At 37.3% G+C, this 19,266-nt stretch overlaps 1 protein-coding gene across 2 annotated transcripts in view; it reads right to left on the reverse strand.

Moving 5' to 3' along the window:
- Positions 1-601: 601 nt before the first annotated feature.
- SNTG1 (syntrophin gamma 1) overlaps positions 602-19,266 on the reverse strand; it is a 102,363-nt gene continuing 83,698 nt past the window's right edge. For both annotated transcript variants that reach the window (XM_036437574.2, XM_045581303.1), the window contains 7 exons: positions 18,255-18,293; positions 12,590-12,706; positions 10,926-10,997; positions 8,287-8,439; positions 4,997-5,089; positions 2,934-3,044; positions 602-879 (listed from right to left, as the gene is read on the reverse strand). In XM_036437574.2, the coding sequence (XP_036293467.1) occupies positions 721-879; positions 2,934-3,044; positions 4,997-5,089; positions 8,287-8,439; positions 10,926-10,997; positions 12,590-12,706; positions 18,255-18,293 (744 nt within the window). In that variant the 3' untranslated portion in view covers positions 602-720. The remainder of the gene's footprint in view (positions 880-2,933; positions 3,045-4,996; positions 5,090-8,286; positions 8,440-10,925; positions 10,998-12,589; positions 12,707-18,254; positions 18,294-19,266) is intronic.

A 19,266-nucleotide genomic window follows, 5' to 3' on the forward strand; every position in this document is an offset into this window, starting at 1 on the left:
CCATGAATAACACTTTGGGTATAAGTGCTCCGAGGAGGAAACGGTCCATTTCACAATCCGTCTATTCCAGGTCCATGTTACTAGCTTTTTGCAGTTCTTAAAAACATCTTACAATAAGCTGAAATGGGAGTGCCAGTGCCAAACCATGAAAGATAACACGAGGAGAAATCTACAGCAGCAAATGAAAGTGTGTGTTTTTTCCTTTGATGAGAAACCCCCCCCAACATCCCCCTCGTCCACATGCTAGTGTCCTTGCTGCCATATGTTTTTTGCCTCCTTTCACTCACTCATGATGTAATCATGGGGCATTCGTTCATGACCTGAACCGACATGTATTCTGCATACAAAATATCCTAAAATACAGGAGTAACTCTTGGATCGGTATTTTTATTTTATTTATAGAGACTGTACAATTTTTTTTACATTACTTACATAATTCAAATCGTTCCTTCTGTTCTTCTCCACTTCTGACAAAAGCAGTACACTGGTTACAAATCACCCGAGGGAAAGAACGAGCTGCTTTGTTCCTTTAGGACTATTCACTGAGCCCTTCCAAAATAGAAGTGCTTCGGAGATCCCTTTATTTATTTATTTATTTATTTATTCCTGATGAAATTTCCATTTGACTTGAGGATATTATTGTCTCTCCAAGGTCTGCAATGATGAAGCTGTTCACCTACGTATAGAGTCCTGGGAAGCGGCAACCCACAGCTCAGGGCGTCAGGTCGTGTACTTGGCTTTGCTCACGGTAGCGGAACTGGCCGCGGCAGAGGCAGGAGCCTGATGGCCCAAGAAGAGCGGGTCCAGACAAGCTACTTTGGCCGCGAAGAAGGAGTGAATGCAGTGCAGAACAGCAAACAGGTTCGAGAACTCGAGCTCCTGCAGAGAGAAAAGACGCGGGTCAGATGGAATAAATATAAACAGTTTACTTAAAAAATTCGATAATAAACCATAAGAGTGGACAATAGACATTTTTTTTTCAAGTGCAATAAACTTAACTGTCGCCAGTTATATCTAATACATGGCAATTCTAGTGTTCAATTTTTGTTTAATATGTAACGTTAATATATATATATTGCAGCTTTACTATAAGACATGGTGATCTAAGAACTAGTATGAGCCGAAACCGGTTTGGCTCAGGGAATAGAGCATCAGCCTGCAGAATAAAGGTCCCAGGTTCGATTCCGGTCCAGGGCATATACTTTGGTTGCGGGCATGTCCCTAGTAGGGGGTGTGCAGGAGGCAGCTGATCGATGATTCTCTCTCATTGGTGTTGCTAACTCTCTATCCCTCTCTCTTCCTCTCTGTAAAAAAATCAATAAAATATATTATAAATAGAAGGAAACAAAAAAGAACTAGTATGAAGGAATATGCATACTATCCTTCACTAAAGTCATTTCAGTATTGATAAATGCTGCATAAAAGTGTATTTGGCCTGAATAAAATTTTATTCTTGATCAAATATAACTCAAAGAGAACCACAGGTGTACTTTAAAAAGTATTTTTATTGCTTTGTACATACTTCAAATGATAAATTTGGATTGGAATGACTTTAGAAAACATTTTTACTACTTTCTCAGAATAAGTTATTCATTGGCGTAGGACACTGAATAGGAATTACTGACAGAAAAGGGACACGAGTGGTCATGACATGAGGAGCCACATGGCTCTGTTTCAAAAAATAATGCATTTCATGAATTTTACATGTATGTAGTTTTAATTGTTGAACTTGGTTGTTGAAAGTCATGCACTGCTGGTGGGAATGTAGACTGGTATAACCACTGTGGAAAGCAGTCTGGCAATTCTTCAAAAAATTAAGAATAGAGCTATCATTCAACCCAGCAACTCCACTCCTGGGTATCTACCTGAAAAACTCGCAATCATTTACACACAAAGACGTGTGCACCCCTGTGTTCTCTGCAGCATTACTCACGGTAGCCACAGCGTGGGAACAACCAAAGTGCCCTGTGGTAGGAGACTGGATAAAAAAGATGTGGGACTAATACGCAATGGAATACCACTCAGCCATAAGAAAGGAGGAAAGAGCGTCATTGACAACACAATGGATGGCCCTTGAGAACATTATGCGAAGTGAAGTAAAGATAAAATGCACAATCATGTCAATATATGCATAAAAAGCATTTGACAAAATGCAACATCCATTTATGATAAAAACTCTTTACAAAGTAGGTATCAAGAGAATGCACTTCATCATAATACAGCTATTGTGTGGCGAGCCCACAGGTAACAATTACGTCTTCACTTTGGTATTTATTACTTACCTATTCTTCCACAATGGAATACTATACTTATGATGCATTCCGACCCAAACACTGTTATTGTGAATTCCATAGTAAAATAATGGAAATAACTCAAAATTTGAATATTTAAAATATATGAGTTTCTAAAAAATAAAGTAGTGAATCTTTTAGATGAGTTAAAAAACAACATAGTTAATATAGTTAAAAATACTAAACATTTGCATGAGGAAAAGCAAAAACTCATTCTTGCATGCATTTTAATACATAACATGAGCAAATATGAGTTGACATAAAATAAGATTCTTTAAAGATTTTTATTCATATTAAAAATGGAATAAATAACGATAAAAGAGAATCAGAAACTTTTAAGCATTTAAAATTATTATTTAGTGAATGAAACTACAAAATAATGATTTTTTTTTTTTTAGTTCCTATAATGTTGTTGTAGTATGATACAAATAAAGCCCCTAAGGAATTAAATAAAATATAATTGTTGAGTGTAATTTATTTTAAGTTATGCTTTTCAGTGGAAACTAGCCATTAAAATTTTTGTTTTCTTTTGGCCATTAGGTAAACAGGGAATGTATTTTGATCCTTCTAAATTTTCTCTCCTTTGCTTCTTAACAGTATTAGTGTAGTTAGAGATGTTTTATATGATGAACTTGGGCTTACCTTTGCTTCAATCTGTTTAGTATCTGGATTCTGAAACAAAAATTTGATTTTGCTCTTGCCATCATCTGAAGAGCCTTTAAGATGAGAAAACTTATACCTCCAAAGTACAGCCTACAGGGAAAAAAGAAACATGCACAAGTCACCCAGCTCTCTTACGGTTCAATTTGTATGAAATATAGTTTTACATCATTTTTTTTCAGCCCATTTGTATCTTTCTTTATATATAAAGTCAGCCTCTTGTAGACAGCATGTGATTGGATCCTGGCTGTTTTTGTTTTGCTGTTCTGCAGGGTTGAGAAAAATAGAAGTTATTGCTTAATGATTTAAAGAGTTTCCATTTGGAGTGATGGAAAGTTTTGGAAACATAGTGCAAATTAACTCATGTCACTGGATGTACAATTAATGATGGCTAAAACAGAAAATTTTATACTAAAACGTATTACAACAATTAAAAAAAAACTTGAAAATTCTGAAAGCATTGTATCTTCAGAAGCCACTCAAAATAAATATTAATTTAAAAGTTCACACTTTAAAAAGTATAAAATAAAATTATCGTAAGTCCCTACAAATGGCCTCTCTTGGCTCATGTTTCAGACTTCTCTAAAATTTATCAAACAAGCAGCATCTGGCCTCAGAGTGCCCCATACCCTTCACTCAGTGGCCCCAGGCCCAGCACTAGCTGCATCTGGACTTAGTTTGCAGTGTGGCCTCTCTGGGGCACTTCCAAGGCAGCATAAACAGCAGCCATCTACAGATTAGTTTGCAGCTCATTCTGGTTGACCTGAGGCAGGGCACAGGTGGTGACTGACCTCGCCTTGAAAAATAATAAATGTTTAATCAATAAATAGATAAGTGAATGGCACTTTATATAAATTCGTTATACCTCATTATTATATATCATATAAGTTCATTTTATATAAGTTCATTGTATCTCATTATCATAAATTCATTTTATGTAAACTCATTATGATAGCTTACCTAATAAAAGAGAAACATGCAAATTAACCATCACTCAGCTACGCCCATAGCCAATCAGAATGAGTATGCAAATTGACCCAACAAAGATGGAGGTTATTTTGCATATGCAGGCATGGAGCAGGGAAGGGGAAGGGGGGTGGTGGAGGGAGCTACTGGAGTGGTGCTGCAGCAGAAGTGAAGATTTGCTGGCTCCAGTTGGCCAGGGTGTGAAGCCAGGGGAAGGAAGGCCTGTCCTTGCATGAATATCATGCAACAGGCCTCTAGAATTATTTATAATTTTTTTATTAGTAGAGGATTGCCATTAAGTCCTTAAAATGAGTGAGAAGGAATGTATCAGTGTGTTGACTCTGATATAGAGGGAAGTGGGGTGGAGCTAAGGAATTTATATGTCCTATGGGAAGAAGAATGGCTTATGTGGAGACCAGAGCCCCAAGTCAGAGTCTGCAGCAGTGAGGCCAGTTCCTGGGAGGAGATTAGCGGTGGGGAGGGGTGAGTTTATCTTGAAGTGATCTGAGATGCGCCTGGCTCAGAAGGTGCCTCTCATCATTCAGTATACAGTCCTGCCAGAGACACAACCTTTGTGGAAAAGGCACACAGTCAGACAGCACAAAACCTTTTTAAGTATTTACAAGGATTATACTCCTCAGCTAGAAACTTCACACTCAAATTCCCCCATTCTACTGGTATAAGTCTAACATTTTACCTATAAAGATAAAAATATACTTTCCCCATTTTGATAATTGAGATGTTGCTAAAGAAAAATAATCAAAGGAATATTTTGATAAAAAATGTTTTTGAGGAGGAAAACTTCCTCAATATAAGGCCATAGCTTTAGTAAAAAAGAAAAAAAGAATATATATTCATATTCAGTTTATATAGTTCTAATGCTGTGTGCCAACCCATTTATTTCATTCCAATTTTAAACTTTTGTTTTCTATAAAGATTAAAGTACAATTTAACTTTTATTAACAAAACTGATAATCTTATATTTGACATAAGATAATTAAAATGCTGACAGGAGTTCAAAGTTATTTCAATCATTCTTTAACTAAAATGTCTGCAGAACATTTCTCAGAGCTCATTACCTTTGTCGAAGCATCAAAGCAGATAAATCCTGTGCTAAAGTCGATCGTGAGTCCCATCAGATGACTTTCTAATACACATGCATATGTCTTGCACTAGATGGAACAGAAAACACTATTACTTTTTGTGTGATGGATCCAAGATCAGTATTAATAGCTAATAGTTACCAAACACTGTGAAAGCTTCTGTAATGTGTTCTTATGTAATAGTTAATATTTTCAGCAGTAATTGTGTAAGGAAGACAGTATTATCAACATTATAATGTTAATAATAAAGAAAAGAATCCGCCCTAACCGAGTTGACTCAGTGGATAGAGCATCGCCTGTGCACCGAAGGGTCCTGGGTACGATTCCGGTCAAGAGCATGTACCTTGGTTGTGGCACATCCCCAGTGGGGGAGGAGGGAAGGGAGGGGGTGCAGGAGGCAGCTGATCAATGTTTCTCTCTCATCAATGTTTCTAACTCTCTATCCCTCTCTTTTCCTCTCTGTAAAAAAATCAATAAAATATATTTTAAAAAAAGAAAAAGAAAGAAAGAAAAGAAAGAATCCAAGTGATTTTTGACCTGCCAAGGGGTATGCAGGACCAAGTTTCCAATCTTTTTTAAAGGATTGTTTTTATCATGTACCACACAGACTCTTTTTACTATATTTGCAATAAAACTGGAACAAACATTTTTAGATGTAGGCAAGATTAAGTTGTCATATCCTCCAGCTAACTACCCCTGCATTTTCATTGAGCCAAAAGTGGATTATTAAAGACTAAGGTGTTAAATTCTTGGTATATTTATTTTATAGAAGTTATTTAAAGAGAATTTTCAGGCACACAAACACAGATTCTGTAACCAAGACAGAAACAACAGTGAAAAAATATATTGGCCTAAAACAGTCTCTTTCTGCTCATCCATGTGACGCAAACTATTTCCCAAAGATATTTACCACTCGCCTATTATTTGTATAAACAGATTGATTCTTCAGAAATCAACATTATAAACTGATGAACCAAAAGATAGATATAGAGACAGTAAAGCAACAAGCAGATTGTCAAATTACAGCGGGGAGGGGAGGAGGATCTGGGGGAGATAATAGATCAACCGAAGGACTTGTATACATGCATATAAGTACAACCAATGGACATAAAACTATGGGGAGGCAGGGGATATGGGGGAGGGAGGGAGGGGGGCAAAAAAATCATTAAAATATGTAAAAAAAATAAATTAATTAATTAAAAAAAAATTAAAAATAATTAAAAAAAAGAAATCAACATTTGGTGACTTTTCAATATATTAATATAAAAAAAAATTTGGAAAGATTAATGAAATTGAGATACTGAAATACAAGAATAACATATATGAAATAAAAACTTTAGGTTATATGCAACAGGATACATTTTTATGTCTATAGTCCAGTTTTATTTGCATTCAGTTGCAAACTTTAGTGGGAATTAAAATTAAAAAATACTTGCAATTAAACAAGATGAAAGAAAAGGAAGGAGAGAAATCTGTCTTAAGCCTTACATTATATCGGGTTTTGTAATACTGTGTATAAAAGTCCATTAAATTAATCACATCTCACTATAATAATAAATGCATTTGCCTTCACCAAAAAGTTATATTCTATATTCCTATATTTAAGTCTAATTTACATAGGAAAGTTGTAACTTATGCCAAGTTATTCATTTGGCATTAATTTTTGGTGGATTAGAAAACAAACTTAAGTTCATTTTGGGTGTGATTTAATTGGTTTACCACTTGAACATAGTCCTTGCTCTGATCCATCCACTACTACTTTGTTAATACTACTAGGAACATTAAGTAAAGTTCAAGGCCATTTGTTTCCTTTAATTTAGACATAATTGTTTGGTACTTTCCAGTACTATCATTTAAAAAGAATATGTGAGGACGAAACATTAAATATTATGGAACATTTACTTCTTTAAGCTCAGAATTACTAATTAAATTACATTGTCTCAATAATTATTATGTAGAAATGACATGATATAAATAGATGTAATACAAATTGAGAAATATGAAATTTAATTCTATACAGTTAAATTGTTAAGACAACATTTCTCAGTTATTTAAATGCTTTTAAATATAGGCGAATCCACAAAGCTATTAGAGAATGTCAACTGATAAATGAAACAAGTGAAATAGGAGTCTCTTCTTGTCCTCTTCCCTGAATTGTCATCCTGGTGCAACTTGATGTCCTAACGATAGGATTGTAGTCAGGAAAAAAAAATTAATAGATGTTACAAATCTGTTTAACATATTGAAAAAAATATGCATCTAAGTCTCTTATTGTAGACAAGCATTCCAGAATTATTCACAGCTATATTATCTTCATCAGGAATCTGTTTCCAAAGTAACTATTTACTTTCGTGTTTATTCATGTCCAGGTTCTGAATGGGACAACTGCACGGTAACTACTCCATTTTGCCATACATCTCCGGTGGCTGTGAGAGGCAGGCCCAATATTTCATAGCCTGTTCCACCTCACGGTTCTATAAATTGGAGAGGCTGAAGGTTCTTGGAAGTTTGATCTAGATATAACGTCATGCTTAAGAAATAACATTTATTAATAGGCATCTGTTGAATACTTGTGATGTACAACATGCATTGTACATCATTGTACATGTTGGTAGATGGATAGACTATTCCAAGCAAACTATAACTCAGTGTGAGCAATGTCAAGCACACTTCACTCCGCGATGAGACGGTGAGCAGAGCTCAGGAAATAATATTGGTGACAAAATCAAGTCATATTGAACAGCACTCTTGTACAAGGAGTAGTGGTAGTCAGGGGGCAGGGTAGACTGGAAGTCAGCAGAATTTTCACAGATGAGATGACCTATGAGGAAAGTTTCAAAGACTGGATAGAAAGGAAGCGAAGGCTTTCTAGCAAGAAAAAGCATTGTGAGTGAATGAAGCCATTTGGCTGAAAATGAGGTGGTCATGATTGCAGAACAGAAAACAGTCTTGTGAAGTATAATTAAAATCAGAGCGTGTTCATTTTAGATTTAAAGTGGAACGGATTCTAATTAAAATGTCCAATGTATTTTTGATGAGTGATAGGAAATAGCCTCGAGAGATCCAATTGTAGAGAAATTAAAAATGTGTTTTCAGAGCTGCGCTACTATTCGTTCAATCACAATGGCTGATTATCGAACGTATTTGAGAAGGAGGTCAAGATTCCCAAAATGGTGCTGTTGTGCTCATTTGAATTTCTATGAGAACTCGAAGCTGGTGGGCATGCGTCTCCGTGTCCCAGATCCTAACATTCTGCAGACTCTCACCTGGATCCGTTCCACTTCCAGAAACGTGGCTGTTTGGAAGGCTCGCTCCCACTGGGCAAGGTCACAGTCTGACTCCACGGAGAAGTAGAGGTCCTCCCCGGCCTCGGACTGCACAGTGAAACAGTGCTTCCGCTGGTCCAGGAGGTCACTGTCCTGATGGAAACCTGGAGTTACCCGGGCTGGCAAACATCAATTCAGATTGCTAACATGCTCGTACCTTCCTTCGGTGTCTACGAATGCGCGTTTGGAGATGGCAGTCAGAAAGATTATGCTCTACCATATCACTAAGCCTTCATGAAACATGACCACTGCTCAGAAGGAGACTGAACTTGGGGTGATGAGCATACAAAGACTTACACAGATGATGGATTATCCTATTGCACACTTGGAAGCCCCTGGCTTGCTCCTCCTACACCCTCCCAATCCTATCTTAGCTCTGGAGCTAGAAAGCCAAACGCTTCATCCCTCATGCTTGCAATCCTTCCATGGCTCTCCTCTGTTCCTTCTTATGTTATTTTATCTGCTCTCCACCGCACAGACACCACCACCAACCTCATGCCAAAGTGGATATGCAGAGATGGGCAACAGACATGTGAAAAATGCTCAGCGGTGCCTGTCAGCAGAGAGATGCAAATAAAAACTACAATGCGCTATCCCCTCACAGCTGCCAGAAAGGCTCCCATTAAATCCACGAACAAGTGCTGGCGGGGATGTGGGGAAAAGAGAACCCAGCACTCTGCTGGTGGGAATGCAGACTGCTGTAGCCACCATGGGGAACGGCATGGAGTGTCCTCAAAAAATGAAAAGCGGAACAACCTCTTGGCCCAGCAATCCAACTTCTGGGAATATGTTCTAAGAACCCCAAAATGCCATTCAGAAAGAATATACGCACCCCTATGTTCATAGCAGAGTTATTTACAATAGCTAAGATCTGGAAACGGCCCAAGTGCCCATCGGTAGATGAGTGGGTAAAACATCTGTGGTACATTTACACCATGGAATATTACACAGCTATAAAAAAGGACGGTATTTTCTGCTTTGTAATGACGTAGATGGACCTGTTGAATATTGTGCTGAGTGAAATAAGCCAGTCAGAGAAAAACAAGTATTACATGGCCTCACTTACATGTGGAATCTAATGATCATAATAAACTGATGAAAAAAGCAGGTCCAGAGACTTGGTTACATGGAACAGATTGACATATCTCAGGGTGGGAGGAGATGGGAAGGGATTAATTAAATAACTTATATACATATATGTATAGCCAATGGTCACAGGCATTAGTCTGGTGAAGGCCTAGACTGGGGCAAAGGCTGAGAGGAAGAGGATAAACGGAGTGGGGGAGTGGAGAGATTGGGGGACATCTGTAATACTATCAACAATAACCGCCCCCCCCCCCAAAAAAAAAGAAGAGAGAAAGCAATCTTATTAGTCATTTTGGTAATTATTTTTATTAAGGGAAATTGAGTACGATCTCTCTTTTTCTTCAGATACCAGTACATCTTTTAGAAGTTTCCAGAACTTTTTTCTCATTAACAATAAATTCAAGCATATCAGAGTTGTTCTACCATTAATCCCACAATAAAACTAAAACCATGCACAGTGATGATCAAACAATGACCTATATTTTTATTTAGCTTTTGTGCTATTGTAAATGTCAGCTTTCATTTGGAATTATTCAGTAGGGGGAAATATTATGAATGCTTTTGAGGTAATCATGTTTCTTTGTCTCTGCTTTCCGACACTTTTGATACATTTCATTGTGTTGTAAATGTTCCAGCATTTTCTAATCTACTGTGTCTTTAACTGGAAGAGAAATAATTGACATGAAGCACAGGGAACTCAGTTCTCCTTGATTACACAAACAAGGTCAACCTTAACAAGCCTACTTGTTAAGTAGAAATTGAAGATAGAAACTAAAGATAGTCTATTATTTAGCTTTTATATAAGTATTCCCATTTCCTTTATTAAAAATGGCTGCAGAAACCCTTTGAAATTATGAAGAATTATGGATGATTTGCTATCACAGCAAATTTATGTATAGTACAGAAATTTAAATAAAAAGTAATTGTATGTTGTTTTGCATACTCAGAGAGATAACCCAACCCTGATAATTAAAAAACACCCCCCACACAAATTAGCTTGCTTTGCACATGCCTTTATATTTTCTACATTTTTCTAAAACAAATATATCCAAATGTTTCTCTCATATTTTACTCAGCCAAAAACGATGGTAGTAACAGATGTTTAAGTTCAGGCTATTTCCAATTGCACTTTCTCCTTCTTCCTCAATGGATTTCTGCCAAGCTCCTCCTTGTTTTTCAGAAACGGAAAAACCTGCTTAACAATTATTTAAGCCAATTTGAGGGTGCCCACACACCTCTCTGCATTCTATTGTATACACAGTGTTAACCGCTGATAGCTCAATTTTTAAAATAAACTGTGTTTCAATAAACATCACCTTTATTATTATTCAAAGTCGTATGGACACATTTTTGGACACCCTACCTATAATTTATCTGCCTGTGTCTTCTATTTTCTGTTATAATCATGCATCATTGCTTTTCAGACTCTACTTATTAGCTAAACCACTGTCTGCTGAGGGAAAATTAACATTTTTACTACCTATTGATCATACCTTGAGAATCTTGCACATGATCTCATAAACGGAAAATGTTTTCTCTGCGCGGGTCCAATCCCACGTGGTCACCTTTAAAAGATGAGAAAGTAATGTGCCGTTTGTCTTAGAAAGACAGCTCCTATTCCCTCGTCAAGTTATTTACATAGTATGGGGCTTAGAGGAACCTGTCACAGGGGTCAGCAAACCGTGGCTCGCGAGCCACATGCGCCTCTTTGGCCCCTTGAGTGTGGCTCTTCCACAAAATACCACGGCCCGGGCGAGTCTATTTTGAAGACGTGGCATTAGAACAAGTTGAAGTTTAAAAAATGTGGCTCTCCAAAGAGATTTCAATCGTTGTGCTGTGGATGTTTGGCTCTGTGGACTCATGAGTTTGCCGACCACTGGCTAGAGAGTCTCTCGGTTGTAACTCTTATAGGTGTTCATGTAGAATGCTGTGGTTCCCTCTCTTCTCAGCCTTATTACTATTTGTTTTCCTCTTTCAGCAAACATCTCATGTTACATGCAACAATCTCAACATGCCCAGTATCTTTCCATATTTTAAATATGTGTATTCTTTACAGATCAATAATAAGTATTTACCTTTCACACCCCTTTTTTTTTTTTAAGTTTACCACTGATTACCTACAAAGAGGAATACCAGATAGCAACATGGATTTGAATTTTCAAAGGAAGACATAATTTATATTAGTCGTCATTCCAAGCTGTGAACACCTTAGAAAATTATGAATGTACAAACACGATGGTGAAATTGTTTCACTTACTGAAATGTAAACCATACACCTATATTTCCAATCACAGGAAATCATTCAGAGTAGTAATATAGTAAAGGATATACACATGAATGGCTTTTCTCTCTGCCTCCCTGGTATTATAACTTCATATACACAGAGACATTCAAAATAACAGCAAGTCAGACTTGATATTCCAAGGCCCTCTCCATTATTAGACCTGTAAGTGGTCTGATATTTGATATTTATATCTAATAAATATTTATTGAAAATGATAATTATAGAAGGTATCTGTTTCAAAAGCAAGATATTAGGTGCAAGAGATACTCATACATATTTAATAAAAAGCCCGATGACTAGCATAGAGGATATCAAAAATACTGTTGATTTGATGTAGACAGACTTGTGCCCCATAAACATATCTTGCCTATCATAAGTGCCTAAATAGAAAAGACTTCTAGATTTCTCAAGGGTTATAAAGTAATGTTTAATGACAGAATGCATATAATTAGCAAGACATACCGTATTTTCCGGCGTATAAGACGACCCCCTAATTTTACAGTTAAAACATAGGTTTAGGCCTATATTCGCTGTATAAGACTACCCCCCACTTCCGAGGCAACACCAGTTCTTTTTTTAATAGATTGGCCAGAGTCAGAGAGGCGGTCTATTAAAAAAAGAACTGGTGTTGCCTCGGAAGTGGAGGGTAGTCTTATACAGCGAATATAGGCCTAAACCTATGTTTTAACTGTAAAATTAGGGGGTCGTCTTATACGCCGGAAAATACGGTACTCAAAAACATTTGGACGGTGTTCTATTTTTGTTCTATAGGTGATTTTCAAAAAATATTGGCCACTTGCTATTTTTAGTGTTAAATCGATATCGCTCTGCTGTGATCGCATAGGACAATAAGTATCAGACAAAAACACTTACTGGAGGTGACAGGAACTTGTAAAGACACGAGCCCCTCAAGGCTAGAAATATTGGCGAGTACACCGAATCCTGAAGGGGGTCCTGCTCCCGGGCCTCACACCAACCCATGTAGACTATCTGGAAGGAAAGGGAACGTAATTACTTTTTTTTAAAGCTCAGATTAGAGGCATTCTGTGCATTTTTATACCTTAATGCTCTAATGAAAGTATCAAGTTAACGGATGCAAAAGTACACAAACCAGATTTGCCTTCAATAAGACTATGCAAACCACTAACAAAGATTTGCAAGTGTTTATTTGTTTACATAATCCACTTTCTACCAGTCACACTATGAGAATATTTGTTTGTAATAGAATTCATTGACTTACACCATCTGTTTACCGGTTAGTTACATCTTGCTATCTGGGAAAGTGATCCCAGGATAAAACAATCAGGTGGTAAGGAGGTAAACCAAAGAGAGACACCCGATGTTATCACCGCTCCTGTGGTGGGCCGCATCTCCCTTGCGATTTTCTTGCTTTAGTCACTGGTCTAAGATGACTAAAGGCTGTTTAAGCATTATTCATATGTCAAATGGCACTGGCAACCACTATTGCTTCTAGCTCTTAAATTTAAGTGGATCAATTTCCAAAAAAAAATTAAATGGTTGCTTCTCTTTTCGTCATTTCATTGAGGTGAAGGTGACGCATGTACATAAGCATTTATTAAATAAATATTTTACATTCTTGAAAACATATTCAGAGGCCATTTTACTTACCTCTGACCACACCCTACATGATAGAGGTACCTGGGAGAATATATTTTCTACATCAGGTAACTTACTTTGGTTTTAGTGTTGGCAGAATGCTCTTTCCTACTTCAAGACTTTCTTTTTCTTTTCTTTTTTTTAATACTCTTTTAAAAATATGATGCTATTTGATTAAGTATCTACCTGGCCATATAAGCAATTAGAAAATAACCAATTACTATAGCTGGTTGTTCTAATATTATTACTAACCAGTGAAGATCAAGATCAATTCATAAAGCAATAAATGTTTTATCACTATGTTGTATACCTGAAACTAAAATAATATTGAGTATATTAACTGTAATTGAAAAATAACTTGTAAAAAATAAATTTAAAGAGTAAAAGAGCAATAAAGTTTACTAGCTGGAAATACCATAAAAGAAGAAAGAAAATGATTAGATTAACTAGAGGAGGCTAGTATAACTTGTCAGACTACTTGAGATAAAAATAAAAGGAGATAATTATTTTTCACTTCCAGTTGTTTTATATTATGTCATCAGACAACACTTACTGAAGTCACGCCAGAAAACAAAACAAAAAATGTTATTTTTCAAATGTGCTTCAATCACTAGATATTTTAGAACATATTAAATAAAGTATTACCAGGGGGGTGAAATTCATAGCAATATGGTGGTTGATAAAAGTGAATCCAAATGTGAATCAGCTTTTGCCAGAGGGGGACTTTCTAACACAGAAGTGGCCATAAAAGATTGAGATGCTTTTTTCAGCCTTGGTTTTGGGGCATAAGGCAAAGTCCTGGGCCGTCCACAGGGGGTGAGCCTTAGGAACATACTCTGGTTTTCAAGTCACAGGTACCTGCTTCCTAACTGCAGTGTTGAGGCAAATGCTACTTAGCTCTTACGGAACAAGAGCTCACATCCAGATGATTCAGAAAACATCCACCTTGAAATGATTCATGATGGTTTATTTTCCTTTTCATTGAATTATTGGGGTGGCACTCAAACAAAATTATACAGTGTTCAGGCATACAACACATCACCTGTACACTGTATTGTGTGGAAGGGAGAGGGAGAGAGAGAGAGAGAAAGATCAAAGATGAAAGAGAATCATTGATTGGCTGTCTTCTGCAAGTGCCCCATGGGAGATTGAGCTTGCAATCTGGGCATGTGCCCTTGACCAGTTTCAAACTTGGGACCCTTCAGTCCACAGGCCTATGCTCTATCCACTGAGCCAAATCAGGTAGGGCTAAATTGTACTTCTGATTTTATTTTGCCTAAAATAAAAGTAAGTTCTCTCTGGGGCAAGATAGCATCATTCCCATCCTCAAGTTATGCCTGTGACTCTTATGTACAATGTCTAGTATATAACCATTATTTAGAAGCCATATAAGGGGACAAAATAAATACAATTCAGAAAACCAAGGAATAAAACAGACAAAGGGAGAGGAAACACACACATAAGAGATACAGATTTTGGAGGTATCAAACCCAAACATTGAAACTACTACTTAACTAAATATATTTTCAAAATTTAGATGACTAGTCCATACATTATAGCAGATAACTGGAAATTCTGAAATAATAAAACATATACATAGAAATGAAAATGCCATGCAATGTAAGGATTTTTCAGAAGTTTATATACAGCTGAAAAGAGGAGCATGGAATTAAGTGAATTTAACAGTCACTGTATACAAAATCAGCATAAAAATCAACTGCAGTTCCATACTAAAAAGACCATTTTTCTACCTCTTGATATGTGTGCACACACACACTTATGGGCAGGCATGTGTTTGTATACACAGATAATTAGTAGAATTTAAAATGTTACAACTAAAAGCATCTTGGAATAACAGCTGTTTCTCAAGGCCACAGAAATCTGAAATGCCTACAAGAGGCAAAAGACTAAAATTATATATATATATATATATATATATATATATATATATATATATATATATATATATATATATTTACCAAGGAGTTCTGGCTTAGTGGGTCTCTCATCTCACAGCAAGGTCAGGGGTGCTGTGAGATGAGAAAATTTCTTAATTAATCTCAAGTCCCTAAACCAAGGGAGAGGAGACGCGATATCACCCAAATTACCATGATCTCCATGTTCCTCCCAAATTACCATCATCTCCATGTTCCACCCAAATTACCATCATCTCCATGTTCCACCTGGCCTCTTATTCTTTCACACAGCGACCTCCACGACATCTAATAAATCCTCCTGTCTGCTTTTGATCGAGTTCCCAGGAGGATTCTGACAAAACCATGCCTCTACACATCTGTGGGTGACACGAGGTGGTCCCTGGCTGGCCCCACAGTGCGCCCGGAGGGCGTTTTCCCACAGTATCCACTCCTTCACCCCTGGGAGTCTGAGCAGCCTTCCTGTGGACCGGCTCACCCACTTCCTATGGGAATGCATTCTTTTTTCTCCTTCCATTGTTCTTGGCATTCAGTGGACACCACTCCCACAAGGTGGGCCATTCAGCCTAAGGAGCAGGCCAGACTATATCTCCTGACAGCCTTCTTCGACATTATTTGGCATCAAGTTCACCCTCCCCCTCAAACCAGGAGGCCAGCCTGCTTCCTGGGTAAAGCAAACAAAACCGCCCCTCCAGTCCTTTCGGGGGGAAATTTCTTCTCTGTTCAAACCCATGGCATTGCAATGTCAGTCACCCACTATTTAGTCAAACTTTTCATCAGGTGATTTTTTGGGGGGGCGGGGAGGAAGGTGGGCGGTTTACAAGACTTTTGCTTTATTAATATTTCTCTAAGAGAAACTGCAAGAGAGTGAATTTAAAGGAAAGCTAACTATGGAAGAGAAGTGACAGTGTGAGCTGAATGTTCCCGAGGGCTCTGAGACAAGCAGGAGGTCCTCCTCATTGCGGGTGGAGGGCATAGGTGGCGAGGCGTGGACAGCTGAGCCTATTGTCCTGTGTGTATCAGCTGCAGAAAACCCTCTCCGTTCATTCCTCCTGCCAGCTGCTGCCCTGCAAACCACTGCTGAGCCGGCCACTGCCACAGCACAAAGCCCTCCACGGGGGACCACGGCAATCCATCACTCTGATTGGCCACCACTGAGGCCTGGCTCCAAAGGCTTTTTCTCAAGACGCTGCAATGAAGCAGGCTGGGCCTGTGCCAGGGCCTTCAGCAGAGCAGCAATCAGGAGAGAAAGAAGAGGCACCGCAGGCAGCGCCTGAAAGCAGGCAGACTGGGCAGCAGGGGCCCAGTGTGTTAACAGGAAGTGGGATGGCGACTGTCCAGCAACCTGGGTCGGTGCGATCTGAAAAGCACTGTTCCTCTTGGATGGATTACTCTGACAAATGAAATGACCCCAGCCCAGTGGTCAGCAAACTCATGAGTCCACAAATCCAAATACCAACAGTACAAGGACTGAAATTTCTTTCCGCTTTGGAGAGTCACATTTTTTTAAACTTAAACTTCTCCTAACGCCACTTCTTCAAAATAGACTCGCCCAGGCCGTGGTATTTTGTGGAAGAGCCACACTCAAGGGGCCAAAGAGCCACATGTGGCTCGAGAGCCACAGTTTGCCGACCACGGCCCTCAGGCATCCTGACTCATACTTAAAGAGTCACACTAAAGATGTTGGTTGTTTGGCAAAGAGCTATCTCAGAGATAATGGCCTCCCAGCTCTCTGACTATAAAGGCAACATTTTCAGGTGACTGATCACCTGGACATTTTTCCTTCTCACGTGGACAAGATGACATTGGGACTGCTATCTCCCTAATGTTCTACTCATTGGCGATACAGCAGTGAATTCAATGCAATGCAATAATGTAATTTAGATTCCACTCTGAGTGACTGCATTTCAAAAGAAAAAACTAGAATATAGGCTAAAAGAACGAATAAGCAGTCCCAAGAAAACAGGTGTGTGTGTGTGTGTGTGTGTGTGTGTGTGTGTGTGTGTGTGTTTAAGAGCACAGGGAAGGGGAGATACAGAGTATTGCAAAGGGTCTGATATTCTAGATGAGATTGTGCAAGGTCTCACAGAGGGAACATTTGGGAACAGGCTTAACAGAACTGAAAGTTCCCCCTATCTCTGTCTGGAGAAAGAGAATTAGGCAGAGGTGAGGAGACAGAAGGAAGCTAGGTAGTCAGGAATTGGGGCCATGGGTGAGAGGGGGAAGGAAGTAGAACTGGAACCAGTTACTAAGATAACACAACTGGGCGAGGAAGGAAGAGGGCACGCTGAAGACATGAGCTCAAAGATGATACACCCATGACATGAGTCAAAACACTGAGCTTTCACTTACTTTTCTTACTTGAGTTAATGTTTTTAGTATGTTTATGAAAGTAATACAAAACTTAGTTCTAGCATACTAAAATGGGAAGGGGAATCCATTATTATTTTCTATAATCAACTTATTTTATTTTATAATCAATTATTAGTCTTGTAAGTCAACTAAATTATTTGCTTGATTAATCAGACATTATCTTTATTCTATTTATGCATTAATTTAGACTCATTTGAAATACAGTCAGCAAATTGTGAAAATCCTCTTTAACTTTTAAATTATTTATGTAAAGTACTCCTAACTGTGGATAAAGTAAAACTATTTCATGTAAATTGCTCTCCGTGCTCTTTGACATTGTATTTAAATAAATATAATTTGTGTAAAAAATAGTGTTCACTTAGTTTACTTAGATAAAATTTTTTTAATATACTTTTGATTGTTGTTGGTATTACAGACTGCTTTTAATGTGATTAGATAAATAGACATATCACATAATATGAAATAAATCTAATAAGCTATGCGTTTTCCCGAAGATAGATAATAATAGTACACATTATTTCCACATTAAATTAAATTTAATCAATATGATCTTCTATAATAGAAACAATGAAAGAAATATATAATTTGACTTTTCAAGTATTTCTCCATCTTACCTGCTGGTTTACAGGGAAGTTCCTGTTGATTTTTTTAATCTGCAATGATAAATAAATAGTAAAAGTAAGAACTAAAAGGTGACACAAGATTGCCTAAATCTTCTGAGAGTTGGTGAGTAAGTATACATTGACACAAGTCATTGCATCAAAAACAGCAATTATGAAAGGAAAAGCATTTTTTCCTATCAACATTTTTTCAAATTTCATATGAAGAATCTTAATGAATATTAGGATACCACTTCAAGAGGACCAAACAGACCATCTGTGCAGTAAGTCATACAAAAAAGAAAAGGGGGGCTTTTGTTGGTTTTGAAAAAGCTTCCCATCTAATTTTTTTTTGTTGAGTATGAAAAACCAAATGCCTACGTTTCCACACACTGGTAAATAATTACCTCCCGAGAACAAAAGAGTAATATTCTTGTTTGTATTTTCTCTTTGAAATCATATTATTTCCAATTTGCTTTGACACTCGAGAACAGAGAAAACAGAGTACTTAAGCACTAAAGGATAAGAAAATGTGTCAAAATATTTTTAGTCAGAATCCCATAAAAAGCATAACATTGACTTTCAGACAATGTAGTAAGTGACATTTTATTAGAATTTAAAATAAATCCTCAAAACAAGAATTCCTTCTGTTCTAGGTGATGTAAAATACTCTAAGAAGGGAATGAACATGAAGAGGAGACTGAGAAAAATGAGCTTAGGCTACTCAGAGTCACTGTTCAGAATTTGTGTTAGTTAAAGCTAATTGTAATTTCTCATTGCTTTTCTAAGAGAAACACAAAGTGTTAATTCTGTGTGGTATAATCGTACATCAGATTAATGAAGACTATTTTTGTTTATACATTGTTTTATTGAATTATTTTATTTTTTCCTTTTAAAGTTGTAGATCATGAGAAATTAATGAATACTGTGGACAAAGTTGGAGAATCATCAAATGGCCCATCATAAGACCAGACTTATTGGCAAGATATTTCTCTTCTAAAATATAAAAGAAAAAAAATGACAAGAT

The sequence above is a fragment of the Pipistrellus kuhlii genome, unplaced genomic scaffold (genome assembly GCF_014108245.1).
Source record: "Pipistrellus kuhlii isolate mPipKuh1 unplaced genomic scaffold, mPipKuh1.p scaffold_m20_p_14, whole genome shotgun sequence".
Taxonomy (NCBI): domain Eukaryota; kingdom Metazoa; phylum Chordata; class Mammalia; order Chiroptera; family Vespertilionidae; genus Pipistrellus; species Pipistrellus kuhlii.